Source organism: Lathamus discolor, chromosome 5 (assembly GCF_037157495.1).
Source record: "Lathamus discolor isolate bLatDis1 chromosome 5, bLatDis1.hap1, whole genome shotgun sequence".
Lineage (NCBI taxonomy): Eukaryota > Metazoa > Chordata > Aves > Psittaciformes > Psittacidae > Lathamus > Lathamus discolor.
The window spans coordinates 13,530,932-13,544,635 of NC_088888.1; the positions used below are offsets into that span (position 1 = coordinate 13,530,932).

At 57.5% G+C, this 13,704-nt stretch overlaps 1 protein-coding gene across 3 annotated transcripts; it reads right to left on the minus strand.

Moving 5' to 3' along the window:
- Positions 1-4,723: 4,723 nt before the first annotated feature.
- On the minus strand, positions 4,724-12,470 carry HLX (H2.0 like homeobox). 3 transcript variants are annotated; one of them, XM_065679833.1, is made up of 4 exons: positions 11,496-12,470; positions 10,789-10,968; positions 10,153-10,337; positions 4,724-4,988 (listed from the first exon to the last, which is right to left on the minus strand). In XM_065679833.1, the coding sequence occupies exons 1-4, from the start codon at positions 12,055-12,057 to the stop codon at positions 4,803-4,805; spliced, it is 1,113 nt and encodes a 370-aa protein (XP_065535905.1). In that variant the 5' UTR covers positions 12,058-12,470; the 3' UTR covers positions 4,724-4,802. The 3 variants fall into 3 exon arrangements, with proteins under 3 accessions (XP_065535905.1, XP_065535904.1, XP_065535906.1); XM_065679832.1 differs by lacking the exon at positions 4,724-4,988 and adding an exon at positions 8,487-9,322 and having other exon boundaries at positions 11,496-12,452; XM_065679834.1 differs by lacking the exons at positions 4,724-4,988; positions 10,789-10,968 and adding an exon at positions 8,487-9,322 and having other exon boundaries at positions 11,496-12,449.
- Positions 12,471-13,704: the final 1,234 nt, after the last annotated feature.

Sequence of the window (13,704 nt, forward strand, 5' to 3'; positions counted from 1 at the left end):
AAAAAAAGCAAAAAAAGGCCAGCCATGTGTTCCCAGCATAATATTCTGTGTGTATGCACAGATATCCACATGCGTTAGAGATAAAGTTAAGTGTAAGCACATGGCAGGCTGGAGTTTGCATGGGGAAGCCAAGGGCCCATGTGCAGGTTATTAGCAGGGGGGAATCCTGTACGGTGGGAACAGAGGGTCTGCTGGGGGCGAAAGCACACACCAGCGCTGCCGGGACATCCTGTTAACTGGACCTCTGCGGAATTGATAAATGGCTCTGGATCCCTTTGTTTATTTAAATGGAAGCCAACGTTTTAACAGCAATAAAAGGCAGGCTAAATAATTTGCCGGGCCAGCTATCAAGGCTAGTATGATCTCTGAAATATATGGGCTGCATTTAAGAAACTGAACCCCACTGAGCCTTCGTTTGTATACACACACGGCTCGGGCAGCCGGTATAAATTGTAAAATAAGATGACAATATTAGCATCTTCCCTTGGCTTCCCCTCGCCGAAAGAGAGCTGCAGAGGGAACTATTCAAGCATTTCCTTTATGCTCCTAAATTCATCAAGAAATGTCAGGGAATACGACAGTTTTATAGCTTTCCAGTAAAATGCGATGCAACTCGCAGACACCGAGTGATTTTACAGTTACCTTTCCAAAGCGTGGCAAAAAGAACAACAAGAATTAAAACCAACTAAACACCGTTTGCCGCTTGCTCTCGAAGGCTGGCAGCGAGGTTGCAGGAGAAAATAATGTGTTTGTGACTTCCAAACCGGCCGCCTATGGAGAGAAATAACACCAGCAATGAAGCCAAGGAACATCTTCGGCAAAAATTCATCCCTCTTTCAGGTGGAAACTCTTGACACCCCTCAAACCTTTGAGGCTGTGAAGACGATGGTCGGAATAAAATATATACCCCCAAAACCAGCCTCTCCCCAGGCCCATAGAAACATGGGGAAGGAGGATGAACTTCCCGGGATCATCCACCCTAAAACGCGAGTGGGGTCCCGCCTCATCCGCCCTCTCCCCTGCCCGGCATCTCCACTGCTACTGCTCCCCAGAGCTCACTGGATTTAGGCTTGGGAGCTCTTCCCGGATCGATGCCTTTACCAAGGGAGGAGGGAGAGGGACGAGGAGGGAACCCTTCCAGTTTGTTGCAAGCTGGAGGCACCTCCTAGCCCTGCTCCTCCCGGCACAACACCGCCGGTGCGTTTCGCTTTTCATCCGCCTTCCACCCGCTTATAGCTCAACGAGTTCACAGTTTACACACAGTAAAACGTCGGTATTGCGGCCGGTATTGCGCTTAATGCTTGCGGGGAAAAGGCTCTTCGCAGGGATCCTCATAAAAGCCCTTTATTTAGCTTCGAGCATTTTCTTGTAATCAATAAGAGTTGGCTGTTATCTGCCGGCACATTTAGCGGGGAAGTTTATTGCCTGCCGGGCGGATTAAGGGCGAGACAAGAGTGCACCATACAAGGAGAAGGGACTCCCGAGTCCCGCGATCCGAGCCTCGGATTCGTAAAATATAGAACCATCCATTACGTTGCCGATATCTGGAGCCAGCAAGTATATACAGACTATAAATTGCCGCCGGCGGGGTGCGGGCCGGCTGCGGGCGCGGGGACTCCGCCCGCCCGCATTCCTCCCCGCGCCGGGGGGAAACGGGGGGGCCCCGGGCCATCCATCACCGCCGTTATGACTCCGCGATGCAGCAAATGGGTTGTGTAAAGAGGCGGCGTTTGACAAGGTGGCATGGTTATCCTGTCCAAATGATACATAATATTAGTATTAGGGCTTAGATCATCGCATGCTTTTAAAATCATCACCGCTAACTAGAGGGGAGGGGGAAGTCCTGGGGGCTGCAGGGGGGCAAAAATTTCCATGTAGATAGCGGTTATAGATGGTGGGATTTATGGGGAGGGGTAGGCGCACAAATAAACACGTCTACTGCAGACGGAGAGGGGGGCCCGATCCGGCCGGTGCCCACCGGGCACCGGCGACAGGAGCAAGGGGCGGGGAGGACCTGGACACCCCGCACCCGGTGGGGAGCCCGTCGGCAGGGTACTTTCCCACCCCCAGCCACGTCCCCTAGCGCTTGCTAGGGGGGAAAGCAGGGACCATCCTATCTTCTCCCTCTGACTATTAACGGGCCACGGCTACGGTCACACGAGTGGTTGAGGACTGAGAGGGGCTCTCCCGGGCTGGGGTCACTCGGGCCAGAGCGTCCACACCAGGAACACACGCAGTATCGGGAAGCGAATTGTACAGGGATATTTTCGGGGTGACGGGCCGGTTCTGTGCCGCATCTCACCCTCTTTCTTCCCCTTTCCGGGGCTGGGATCAGGCACAGGCTGAAGGCTTGGGGATTCAGGCAGAGCTGGGGGGGGGGGGGTTCCGGTCTCTCACGGGTCAGTGCCCTCCATAGCCCGGCTTAAATCGGGCAGGGCCGAGCGGGTTCTCTCGCCTGCAGGCAGCCAGCTAGCGGGAGAGTGAAGGGAGAGAGCGCCTGAGAGTCCCCCTGAGGAAAGGGGGAAGAAGTGGAGAGCCCCGGTTACCCCTCCTGATAACCCCGCCGCCGCTTCCCTGCCCGGGCAGCTCGCAGCGCCCCGTCCCTGCTAGGCGGCGGCGCCGTGGCAGGCGGCATTTTTCCAGGGACAACGGCTTTGGGCTGCTGCTCGAGTCGGGGAAAGGAAAAGGAGAGGTGGGAGAGAGAAAGTGCCTCTGATTTGGCATCTGCGCTGCCGCCTTGCCGGGGGCCGGTACCGGGCATGGCTCGCGGAGTGGGTGAGCAGAGCCCGGTGACAGTGGTGCCGTTAGGAGGATAAAATCACAGCTCGGCGTGATTTATCAGCAGTCTCTGACCCCTGAATAGTTGACTTACATGGCCGGTGACACATTACCCTGGAAATGGGGCTAGCGTGATTTGTGGAGTGTCGCTCCCCACCCCCGACCCCTCTTTTCGGCTGCTGGGTGCAGGAAACCCTCCAGTCCCCTCCAACACCCCCATACCCTGCAGTACCCCTATTTCTACCAGCATCCCCACCTCTTACAGCAGCTCATTCCAGCATGCAGGAGGCCGGGGGAGTCCCGGACAGGTTAGAGAGAGAGCAAAGGCACTGGTCATCGCGGTGGGAGGGGGGAAAAGAGGCTCTGAAGGCCGGGAGAGATGATGGCCTGGGAGCGAGCATAGCTGGAGGAGTGTGATGGCTGGAAACCTTTGATTTGGGGTTTGCCCGGAGAACCGGGGTGGAGGAGGGTGGCCTGGGTTTTTTAAGGCAAGCAGAAATTTGATTATAGCTTACGGCAGAGGTCTGTGATTTGCGGTGAGCGGATTTCATTAACTACGGCCGTTCGAGTCTCAGAAAACCCGGCCAGGGCCGAGGGGCCGAGGATGAAACTGACCCCAAGGGCGGGTGGCGAAATGAGCTCGGCCGCGGCGCCGGTTCTTCGGGCTGGGGAGAGCCGCGGCTGCTCCGGGATGCTGCGGCCGTGGGGCTGGCACGGTCCTGGGCACTGCCCCTGCTCGGCTCGGCTCCCTCCGCAGGCCCCGGGATCAGCCTGGCTGGATGCGGCCGCTTTACCCGCAAACGGGCAGCGCAGCTCCCGGCCCTTGCGCTCGCTTTTTGCTGGGGGGGGTGGGGGGGGGGATGTACATGAGGCCTTTTTCCCCCCCCCTCCACTCGTGTCACCTGCTGCAGCCGCCACCGAGGTGAAGGGAATGTTGGTTGGGTCCCCCACCTCAATGTTTACCTGCGGCACTTAAGAGGATGATGATGGTGGAGGCAGTAACCGGCTCCTTCGGGGGCTGTCGGGTCGCTTGGCTGCCCGCCGGAGCGGGAGTGGTATCGGGTCTAATTGCCGTCAACGAATGTCGCCGGCAGAAGGAAAAACAAAAGCTGTCTCCAAAGATCCCGGAGCTGAATTTGGCAAGGCTCCTAAAGACACCAATTAGCAAAGGCTAAACCCATTAATGAAGTGGCGGCTCTCTGGTTTCAGCCAGGTGGTGCAGATCAGAGCGCCTGTATCTGCAGCAGAGCTCCGCTTCCCTCCAGCCAGGACCTCACAGAGAACCTCAACATCAATAATACGCTTAATGGATCTCATTAGGGCTGGGGCCGCGAGTCCCGGCCTGGGAGCAGAAGGATGAGGGGAACAGGGGGATGAAGGGAGCAGGAGGGGATGAAGTGAGTGCGGAGGCAACTCTCCCTTCGTCCAGAAACAGGCTCTCTCCGCGGTTACCTGCCGCTTCCCAGTACCTGCCAAAGCTCAGGGGTTTGGTGAACTCAGTCTTTAGCTGGCTTTATTGAATAAACGAGATCTTGGCATCACCTTGCCGGGCTCATCCACCTCCTCACCCCTCCATCTGAGCACCCTTAGTCCCCTCCGAGCTTCGAGTATCCTGGGCCAGGCTGGCTCCGAGAAGCCGGGCAGCCCCCGCCGCCGCCCGGAGCTCTGGAAGCAGGCAAAGGGAAGTGATTTGGAAAGAAAACCACCCAGACCTCACCTTTGTAAAAGCGGACAGAGGAAAGGGAGGAAACATTTCCGCTTCACGTATGGGAAAACATCAAATAAAGAGGGGGAAAGGAACACTGGAGTAGGATAAAGCTCGGCCGAGGTGAGCTAGAATATTTAGCTAATGGAGGTGGACTATGAAAGGAGACTTCATATTTCTCTCCGAGGAGTCTCTCCAGGTCCGCAGCCGAGAATACACACAGCAAACGTTGTGCTTGAATTATAGCTGAGGGTTTGCTTTATTTGAATCCACTGGTGTTTATTTAAGAAAGTGAATAAAGGTTTTGTGTAAACAGCCATTATTTCTGATGGGCGCTCAACAGCAATAAGGAGGGGGTGGTTTTTTTAGTCGAGATTGTGGCAAAAGTTGACATTTCGGAGATTGCAGTTTGTCTTGCCGACGCCAGGCAGTCCCGAGGCATGAACTGCAGGGAGAGCTGTGTGTGCCTGCGAGTGTGAACCGGCGATGCCGAGCGGAACGGGGTCTGAAAACAATTATTTTTTAAGACATCAGCTTAAGCCCGACATTAAAATAAAGCAAAAATATTTTCCTAAGGAGCGGGGCCGAGCTCACCTAACGAGGGAGGCGAACTCGGGTTTCGCTGCCGACGGGGACTCTGCAGGGGGGGGCAGCATCGACCCAGGGGGTCGCGGGGGACCCTTTTAACTCCCCCTTCCCAAAACCCCACAGCAAGCTCCTCGCCCGGCCCTTACTGCACCGTAAATTGCTCAAAATATCGCGTCTGATTTGGTTTATTATTGTGTTTTGTTGGGGGGTTTTTTCTTCCAACGTGGCGGTGATTTCTGGGGTTGACTCCAGTTTCTTTGGAGATGGGAGGTTTCTATGAAGAAATCAGGCGAGGGGAAAAGCATCTCGTTGGACACCTTAACACCGAGTCCGGGAAGGGAGGGTTATTGGGGAACTACTCCCCGGGAAGGAGCTCGGCAGGAGCTGGCTCCGACCAGCCCGGTTGCGCATCTCAGCGAGTGTAAATGGTACAGACGGGACTGCGACGTCGGGGCGGCCTCCCGCTTCGGTATTAGCCCCATTTCCCACACATGCCACGCAGGAAGGAGGCAAGGAAGCCTCGGTTCCTTGCTTATCGCTCCTGTTTCTTGGTCTCCCGTACAACTCATTTCTAATAAACTCGGAAAATCTGTGTCCGGCAGTCGGGAAAGGAAAGCAGAGTGGGTCTGTGCCGGAGAGCCTGGCCTGGGCCTGGCGTGAGCAGCGGACACCGAGGGCAACGCCGGGGAAGCCCCTACCGGCCCCTACGAGGAGACCATGGGCAGGGGGGGCTGCGCCAGCACAGACTTGTGTCGTCGGGGGGTGTCCAACCCGAGGGATCTGAGGTCGGCTGCCACGCGTCTGGAAAGGGACACAACGGGTTTGGGAGAGGGGGGTAAAGAACCTGCCCGAAAATCTGCAACCCCCTCGTTGAAAGACCGTCGAGGAACTGGATCGGTGGGGGAACCGTGGGCTCCTTCGGGAATCACCGGCGTCAAAAGCCTTTCCCGTTACCAGGCGGTAGTGAAGCAAACAAAAAAAGGGCACCCCAGGCGGTTTTGGACCTGTTCGGGGCGGGTGGGGTGCGCTGGCTACTGTCAGGTCGATTTCGCCGATGAACGGCGATCGAGCTGCCTGCAGTCTCGACACTGTTATGACTTTTTTTTTCCGCAGAAATTGAGTAGCAACTGCAGCCGCGCAGGACCGGGCAAACCCCGTGTCGAGACGGGCACAAATCCCACCATCCGCGCATCTTTCCTGAAACTCGCTTTCACGGGTTTGCTCTACCTGCCCGAGGAAGTGCACAACGGCAGCAACGGAGGGGAGAGATTCTCTTTTCCCTATCACTGAAGGAAAGGGTAAAACCCCATCTCCCAGCAGCACCCCAGGCGCGCGGAACACCAAAGCCTGGAGGTGGAGAGGCGGGGAAGCAAAATGGGCTGCAGGGCGAAGGAATTTCATCCGAACTCTTTCATTCGAATCCGAGCATCTTCCTCCATAGCCTGCTGAGTCCTAACAGTGCTATTTTTTACCCCCTTTTGAGCGTTACCTTGAAAAGGTGCCATAAGGGCGCTGCTCCTGCCCTCCCGCCCCCCTTCCCCACCCCACCAACCCACCCCCCCGTACCCGGGCTCCAGGCGGGCATTGCTCTCCCGTTATTCAGGGAGGTGAAGGGGGAGCCCTGTGCTTGGAGGAGGCGCAGATTCTTCTAACCCAGGGGAAAAAGAAACTCTTTCCCGACGCGCTTTTCCTTTCTCGTCCGTCAAGAGCCACCTCAAACCCCTCTCTCCCGCACGGAAGGGGAGAGGGAAGCAAAACCAACAGGCAAACAAATTCCTGCGTGTCCGCGCACATCACGGTGGTTTGTCGGAGGAGGACCAGCCGTGTTTCGCTAGACATCTGCCCCATGTGTTCCTTTACTCTGGGGGGAAGTTACAACCAATCCCACGGCGATCCCCGCGCTGATGGGCACAGCAGCGGCCCGAGGAGCAAACGCTTTCTGGGCTGGGAGCCAACGGCGTGAGCCCACTCCGCACCCCGAAGAGCCGTGACACCCCCCGTTTTCCCCCTGACAGCGTTTTAAAGGCAGAACCAATTCGCAAGCCCCTTCTCAATCCGTCTCCCCTCTTCCCTGCCCCAGCGGGGCTCGGACGGGGTCAGCGCCACTGGGGCGCTGCCCTGCACGGGCTCTGGAGCATCTGGGTGTGCGACAGAGCTTTGTCCGAGGCCCTCCTGGAGATCAACCTGCCCGTCATGGCTCTACCCGGTTACACCTGATTTAAAACTTTACCGTCCCCTTTTCTCCCAGCAAAGCAGCCTCATGGCTTGCCTTTCGCCCCAGCTCCTTCTCCCTGGTGCTTGTGGCGGGGGGGATACTGTAAGTATTTCCTGTGCCTTCAGCAGGTGTTTGCTCCAACTGGAGTTCCCTGCTAGCAGGGGTGTCCCCGAGGATAGCGTCCTCCCCGACAAACCCCCCCAGCCCCGGAGAACTTATCAGTCCTACGCCTTGTTTCTCCGTCCCCTCTTTCTTTCCAGCGGTGTCACAGGCTCAGCGCCCCTCGGCCCAGAGGAGAGGGAGCGGCTTCCCTTTGCCTGCTCTCGCCCCGATCTCCCGGGACAGGATAAGGCCTCCGCAGTCCCTGGGGTATGTGGAAACAGAACTGCTCCGGTTAGGGCCTCGCAAAACGCCCTGAGGCACAAAATAGTGGGCAAGGACGGGGCTCCTCACCGCCGCGGCTTTCGCTTTAATCGACGCTGCCTGGGAAGGGAGGAGGGAGAAGCAGGCTGAACGAGAAGCGCCCCCCACCCACCTCCCCCCCCCGCCCCCCCCGCGTCCTCTCCGGTGCCCCGGGAGGAGCAAAGCACCAAACACCGCTTCATCGAGGGGCGAAGCCGACGATGAGCCCGAGCGGAGTTCGGCCTGGACCCTCCGAGAGCCCCGTCGAGAGAGGAGGGGAACCATGCCGACACGATATTCTGCGCCTGCGTGACGTCATAGCGCAACCATGTGACATCATAGAGCACTTCCTCCCCACGCCGCCGCGCTGGCTTGTGGAGAGGTGCGCGGCAACTCGGAACGACCACAAAGCAAAGCAAACACACATACAAACCCCGCGCCGCAAAACCAGCCCCGCCGGGTCTCCGCAGCACCCCAGCAGTCAGACGGTGCGATCCCGTCCTGCCTCAAACCCCAAAAGCCGCCTCACAAGATCCGCATACAGACATGCGCATCTCAAAATGTCATCGGCAACTTTCTCACCGGGGGCACAATTTCACTTCACCAAATCCAGTCCTTATCATCGCCTCCATTCGAAAAGGAAGGGGGAAAAGGGATAAAAAAACCAAGCTGGCTGCCTCGGGGCGGGGGTTGGGGTGTGTGTTGTGTTCCCGGTGGGAGAGACAGCGGCTGCCTTTGGAGAGGGGCGAAGGAGCCAGGGCAGCCTCAGCATTCCTCTCTGCGTCCTGGTCAACAAACTGGCGTGGTTACAAACCATAGCAAACATTTTATTTACAGGAGATATATATATATATATTTCTATATTTTGTCAGTGCAGTATTTCTTGGCCGGATTATTCGAAGCAACACGTTGCAACCGATGAGGACGTTGGCAAAATACTTCACATTGTAAATTGGTTCGGGGGGTGGGGGGGAGAGAGGTGGAAAAGAGAGGGATTTCAGAGCACGTTCTCAAAGTCCCTCTCTCGGATTTCCCTGGAGAGGACAAGGGGCAGGAGACGGAGAATAAAAATAATAAGGGGGGAACAGAGAAATCCCGCTCTCCTGCGAGCAGCGCGGAGGGAGAGAGGCGGTCCCCCTCACCGCCCTCCCGGGGCTGCGGTTCCTGCATCCTCGGGCCCTCGCCCCGAGCGGGAGCGGGCCGGTGCTGGGCCGGCCTTACCGCGCTCCCGGGGCGGGGGGGAAGGGAGATAAATTAGCGCGCAGGTCGGGGCGCGGAGGCCGCCTCGTCTATAGGCCGCTCCGCGGCTCGGGGCTGGCAGCATCAGCGGCTGGTTGCGGCGGGGAGGGGAGGCCGGTGCTGCCGGAGGACTTGCCGAGCCCGGCGGTGGGCAGGCTCCGCTCGGCAGCCTCAGTCCGTTCCGTGTCGCTGGGGGCCATGTCGAGAGAGTCGGCGTCGCTGCTGTCACTGTCGCCCTCAGAGCGGCTGGGGCTGCGCTCGGGGTCCCCGGCGGCGGCAGGCGGGGCGGCGGCTTGCTGGGCCTCCGGCTCCGGCGGCGGGTCCTTGTCCTTCTGGGCTTGCGCCTCCTTGGAATGTCGCCACTTCATCCGCCGGTTCTGGAACCACACCTTCACCTGCGGCCGCACCGCCCTCAGTCGGGTGGCACGGCCAGCACCGCGCTCCGCGCACCGCTCCGCGCACCTCCCGGCCCCAAAGCTTTCCACCGGGGACAGGCAGCGCGGGGAAAAAAGGAGGTGCCTGCCTCAGCTCCCTCTGCCCGCACCCGTGAGCGACAGAGGTGGCTTTAGTTTATATTTACTACCTACACCCCCATCCGAGTTGGTGTTTTGGGTTGGGGTTCTTTTCGTTTGTTTGTTTTTGTCTTTTCTTTTCTCTTTCCTTCTTCTTCCAGGAAACCAACTCTTGCTCAAGAAACCACAGCGTTATACAATTCTGTGCGCTGCGGGCCGTCAAAAGTGGAATCATTACAGAGTGGCGTTTAATGATTCCGTTTGAAGAAGAGTTTTCACTTCCCCAGAACTAAGGATTTCACAATGCGGGGAGAGATTTAGAACGAAAAAGAAAAAAGGAATAAAACGGGGGGTGGGGGGGTGGGTAGAGGTGGGGGGAAACGACACACATTAAAAATAGTGTGTTCGCTTCTACTTCCTTTGACCTAAACTGCCTCCTACAGCGAGTTGCACTTCAGTAAAGCGCACACTGATGATCATCTGCCTCGGCCGTGGCCCGGAGCAAAGGCGAAAGCTCCGCACCGGGCCGCGAAACGCCGCGGACCCTGCGAGCAGGAGATCCTCGGGGAGAAGCCCCGCTCCTCATCCACCCAACTAGGGATTAAGAAAGGGAAAAAACGCTTTGCAAACCCACACCACCGCCACCCCCAAGTCCCCCAGTATCCCTATAATCTGGAAGTAAAGTTTTGAAATAAACCCGAGGCCGTTCTTACTTGAGCATCCGTCAGCCCCAGCATCGCCGCCAGTTGCTTTCTGTCCGGTTTGGTGACATATTTCTGGATTTCGAACCGTTTTTCTAAGCCTTTCCTCTGCAGGTTGGAAAAAACAGCCCTGGACCAGGAGCGTTTCCTCTTGTATGTCTGGGGCAGCGTGTCCTTGGTTAAAACTGCGTACGGACCTGATGGGGGGGTGGGTGTTAGAAAAGCAGGAGGAGAAAGAGAGAGAGGGAGAAGGAGACAGCGTTATTAATGTCGGTGCCTGAAAGGGGGCCTTAAATCGATCAAAATAACAGCTGGCCTGCAGTGCGGGGAAGGCCCGGGCTGGGGCAGCTGGGTCCGGGTAGCGTGCGCTTCCTAGGGCAAGGGTGGGAGCGGTTTGGGACCGGAATGTTCTCTTCTCCCCCCTCCCTACCCCTTTTCTCTCAGCCCAGGTTCTTATTTTTGTTCTAAATGGGACGGTGCTTTGTGTCAGGTCCTAATCGGCTCTTCCTCCCCCCCGCCCCCACGCAGCCCGGCTTTCTCCAAAATCTGAGCCTCGCTATTAAACACCCGATCCCTCCGGGGCCGGGCTTCTCCGGGACGGAGGGCCCTGTGCCGGGGGAGGGAGCGTTGACGAGGGACGAGATGTACCTGGAAAAGTATCTTGAAACTGGTGCTGAACTGAGCTCCTTGGGTTTGTGTTTAAGGGACCCAGAATAGCAGAGGCCTCGTTAATGGGGTCTAGAGACGCGAAGAACTGGCCGGCGGAAGGCTGCAAGGTGGGGAGATGAACCCCAGTTTGGCGGCTGGTAGTTAATAAGGAGGTCAGATCTGTGGGCACAGGAACAAGGAGAGCTCTGTTATACCGCGGTCGAAACCGACACAACCCGGCAACCGCGGGCGGAGCGGCTTGAGGAGACCGGGCAGCGGCCTCTGTGCCCCGGGGCTCTCCTAGGAGAGGCGGCCGTGCCCCGGCGATCCGGCATCCTCCGGTGGATTCTCTCCCTTGACCAGGATGTTTATACGCCGCGGAGGGAGAAAGGGGGGGATATTGCAGCGAAAACCGTTAAAACAGGCTATGCCCCCGGAGGCAAAAACCCCGGGCTCGCTTAGGGAAGTGAGGCCGTTCCGATCGCGATATTCCCACTATTGCTATGTATGCCAGCGGCGCAAGTGCTGCCTGCGCTGGGCCGGGCTGTTTGGGGAGCGCTATTAGAGGCTCGGATTTATAACGCTTCTTTTTTAACCCCCAAATAACTCTTTTCTCGGCTAGAGCGTAAAGTATTGAAACTTTCGCTAATGATACTATTAGAGTATAAATAAAGGAGCACGGAAAGCGGACAAGGCAGTTTCTCTACCTCTCAGCGTGTTGCCTTCCTTGACTTTGGGGTCAAACTCCGCCGATAAGATGCGGTCGATGCCGAATTTCAGGTCCTTGCTGGCGGGAGCCGGCGCCGAACCGGGCGTGTGGCCGCCGGGCAGCCGTGCTGGGGCCGGGCCGCCACCGCTGCCAGCCGCCGCCGCAGCGGGGGACCGGTGCTGCGGGGGCCGGTGGTGCTGGTGGTAGGCGGCGGAGAGCGGCGAGAGGCGCGGCGGGAAGGCGGCGGCCGGGGCGTCGGGGGCCACGACGGGAGTGGGCCGGAGCGGTGAGGCGGTGGCGTGGAAGGGACCGCCGTGGTGGACGGCTCCCAGCGCCGCCGGCATCCCGGTACCAGGAGCTCCGGGCAGGCTGTCGGCGGGTCCCCCCGCCGCCTCTCCTCCGGCGTGGAGGATGTCTGCGATGCAGAAGGACGGCTTCTTCCCTGCCGCGGTGTCCAGCGGGAAGCAGCCGCCGGCTGCCGGCCCCGATGCCGAGCAATAAGCCGCTGACCACAAGCTGAAGTTGGAGGCGTAGAAAGGAGCCAAGCCGGCCGTGTACATCCTGCCTGGGGAGGGGACGCGACGGTTCGCTGTTCAGCTCCCGGGTGCGCGCCGCGGAGCTGCCCGCTGCCCCGGGCGCATGGGGGGATATGACAAGAGGCGGCTGGTGGAGTAGCACTTGCCGGAGGGGCAACCACCACCACCCAAAACCAAAACAGCAAGAAAAAGGAAAAAGTCCCCGAAACCCACGGCGAGACGGAGAGAGCGAGCGGACGATGAGCAGCGCAAACAAAACAAACTCAAACCAAACCCCCTTTCCTCGCAATGGGGGGGGGGGGGGGGAAGGGGGGGGGCTAAGGGGGAGATTATTTACCCCTCCCCAAAACTTTCTCTGGCAGCGACACTACCGCCTCCGGATCAGCCTTCGCTCTCTCCCCGCCTCCAATCGGCGATCGGCGGGGCCGGGCAGCACCACCCGCAGAACACGCCCATGAAGAGCTGGGGCGTGGGCACGGGACACCGCGCAGTTGCGCGCAGTTGCGCGCAACTGCGCGGTGTCCCGTACGCACGCCCTGTCCCGATCTGATTTGCCCCGCAAGGTAGCCCCTCTCAAATTCCACTCCTGACTTTTAAACCCACCACCCCCAAAAATGTCTCTGTTCTTGCTGCAGCGATTTCCAACCTTTTGAAAGAAACGCGCAGATCAGTTCTTGGCGGTTTGAAGCAGTTCGGTCCTCCTGGAAATGATTCCCGAGGAAATGTGTTTCCTTCCCGGATAAATGAGCTTGGGATAGTCTGGAAGAAAAGGATTCTGTGCTGATGCACGCAACGTATGTGTTTGTGAGAGCTCTGAGCTATGTCGGGCCCAGGACACGTTGGATCCTTCATTAGCAGCGACTAATTAATTAATCTATCAATACTGGTTTGTCCATAATGTAGTTCTACAGCTATTTTCCGTATTCTCCATCTGAGAGGTTGCATCTGTTTCCACACCAATTTCACCTGGAAAACCCTTTGTAATTTTGTAAACTTCTGATAACTGAATCACCCCCATTTTTCCCCTTAGAATACAATTATTACCTATATCCGCTGCAATAATTTAGGGAGAAATTGATGAAAGCGTCTTTTGCGCTTTTTTCTCTCCCTTTTAACATCCACATTTGTCCCGACCTCTCTCTGAAACACAGCATTCCTTTAGTTTTTATACATGTAAACCAGTCGCTGCCGTTTTGAGCAGGCTCCCGGGTCAGACGATTGCAGGTTTACTTTGATTTTGTTACAAAAAACCATTCTTATTGTTATTTTCTCAAATAGCCTCCCAAATTCTGAAGGTTTTCGGGGAACCAGGAAGGGAAACTATTTCTTTTCCCGTGAAGTACGAAGCAGTAGCTCTTGTGTAAATATTGAATCCACCTGGGAGCGAGGGGGATGCGCTTCTTGGGCCGATCCCCCAGCAGCGCTTCGCTTTGCTGTATATTAACGACACGAAACTGAAAAATAAAGACGGGCCGGCCTGCCAAGTTGTGTCCCAAAACCGAAGGCGAACCTTGCTTGATTAAGTTTGAGGTCTTCCTGCTTTGACAGTGGAAACCCCCTTTCCCTTGCTCCATTCTTGCCCTCCCCGCGGTGATGAGCCGGGCTCCAGCCTCTCGCTCTCAAACCGGATCGAACGACTCCGGTTTCTGTATCGTTTCCACTGCCATGAGC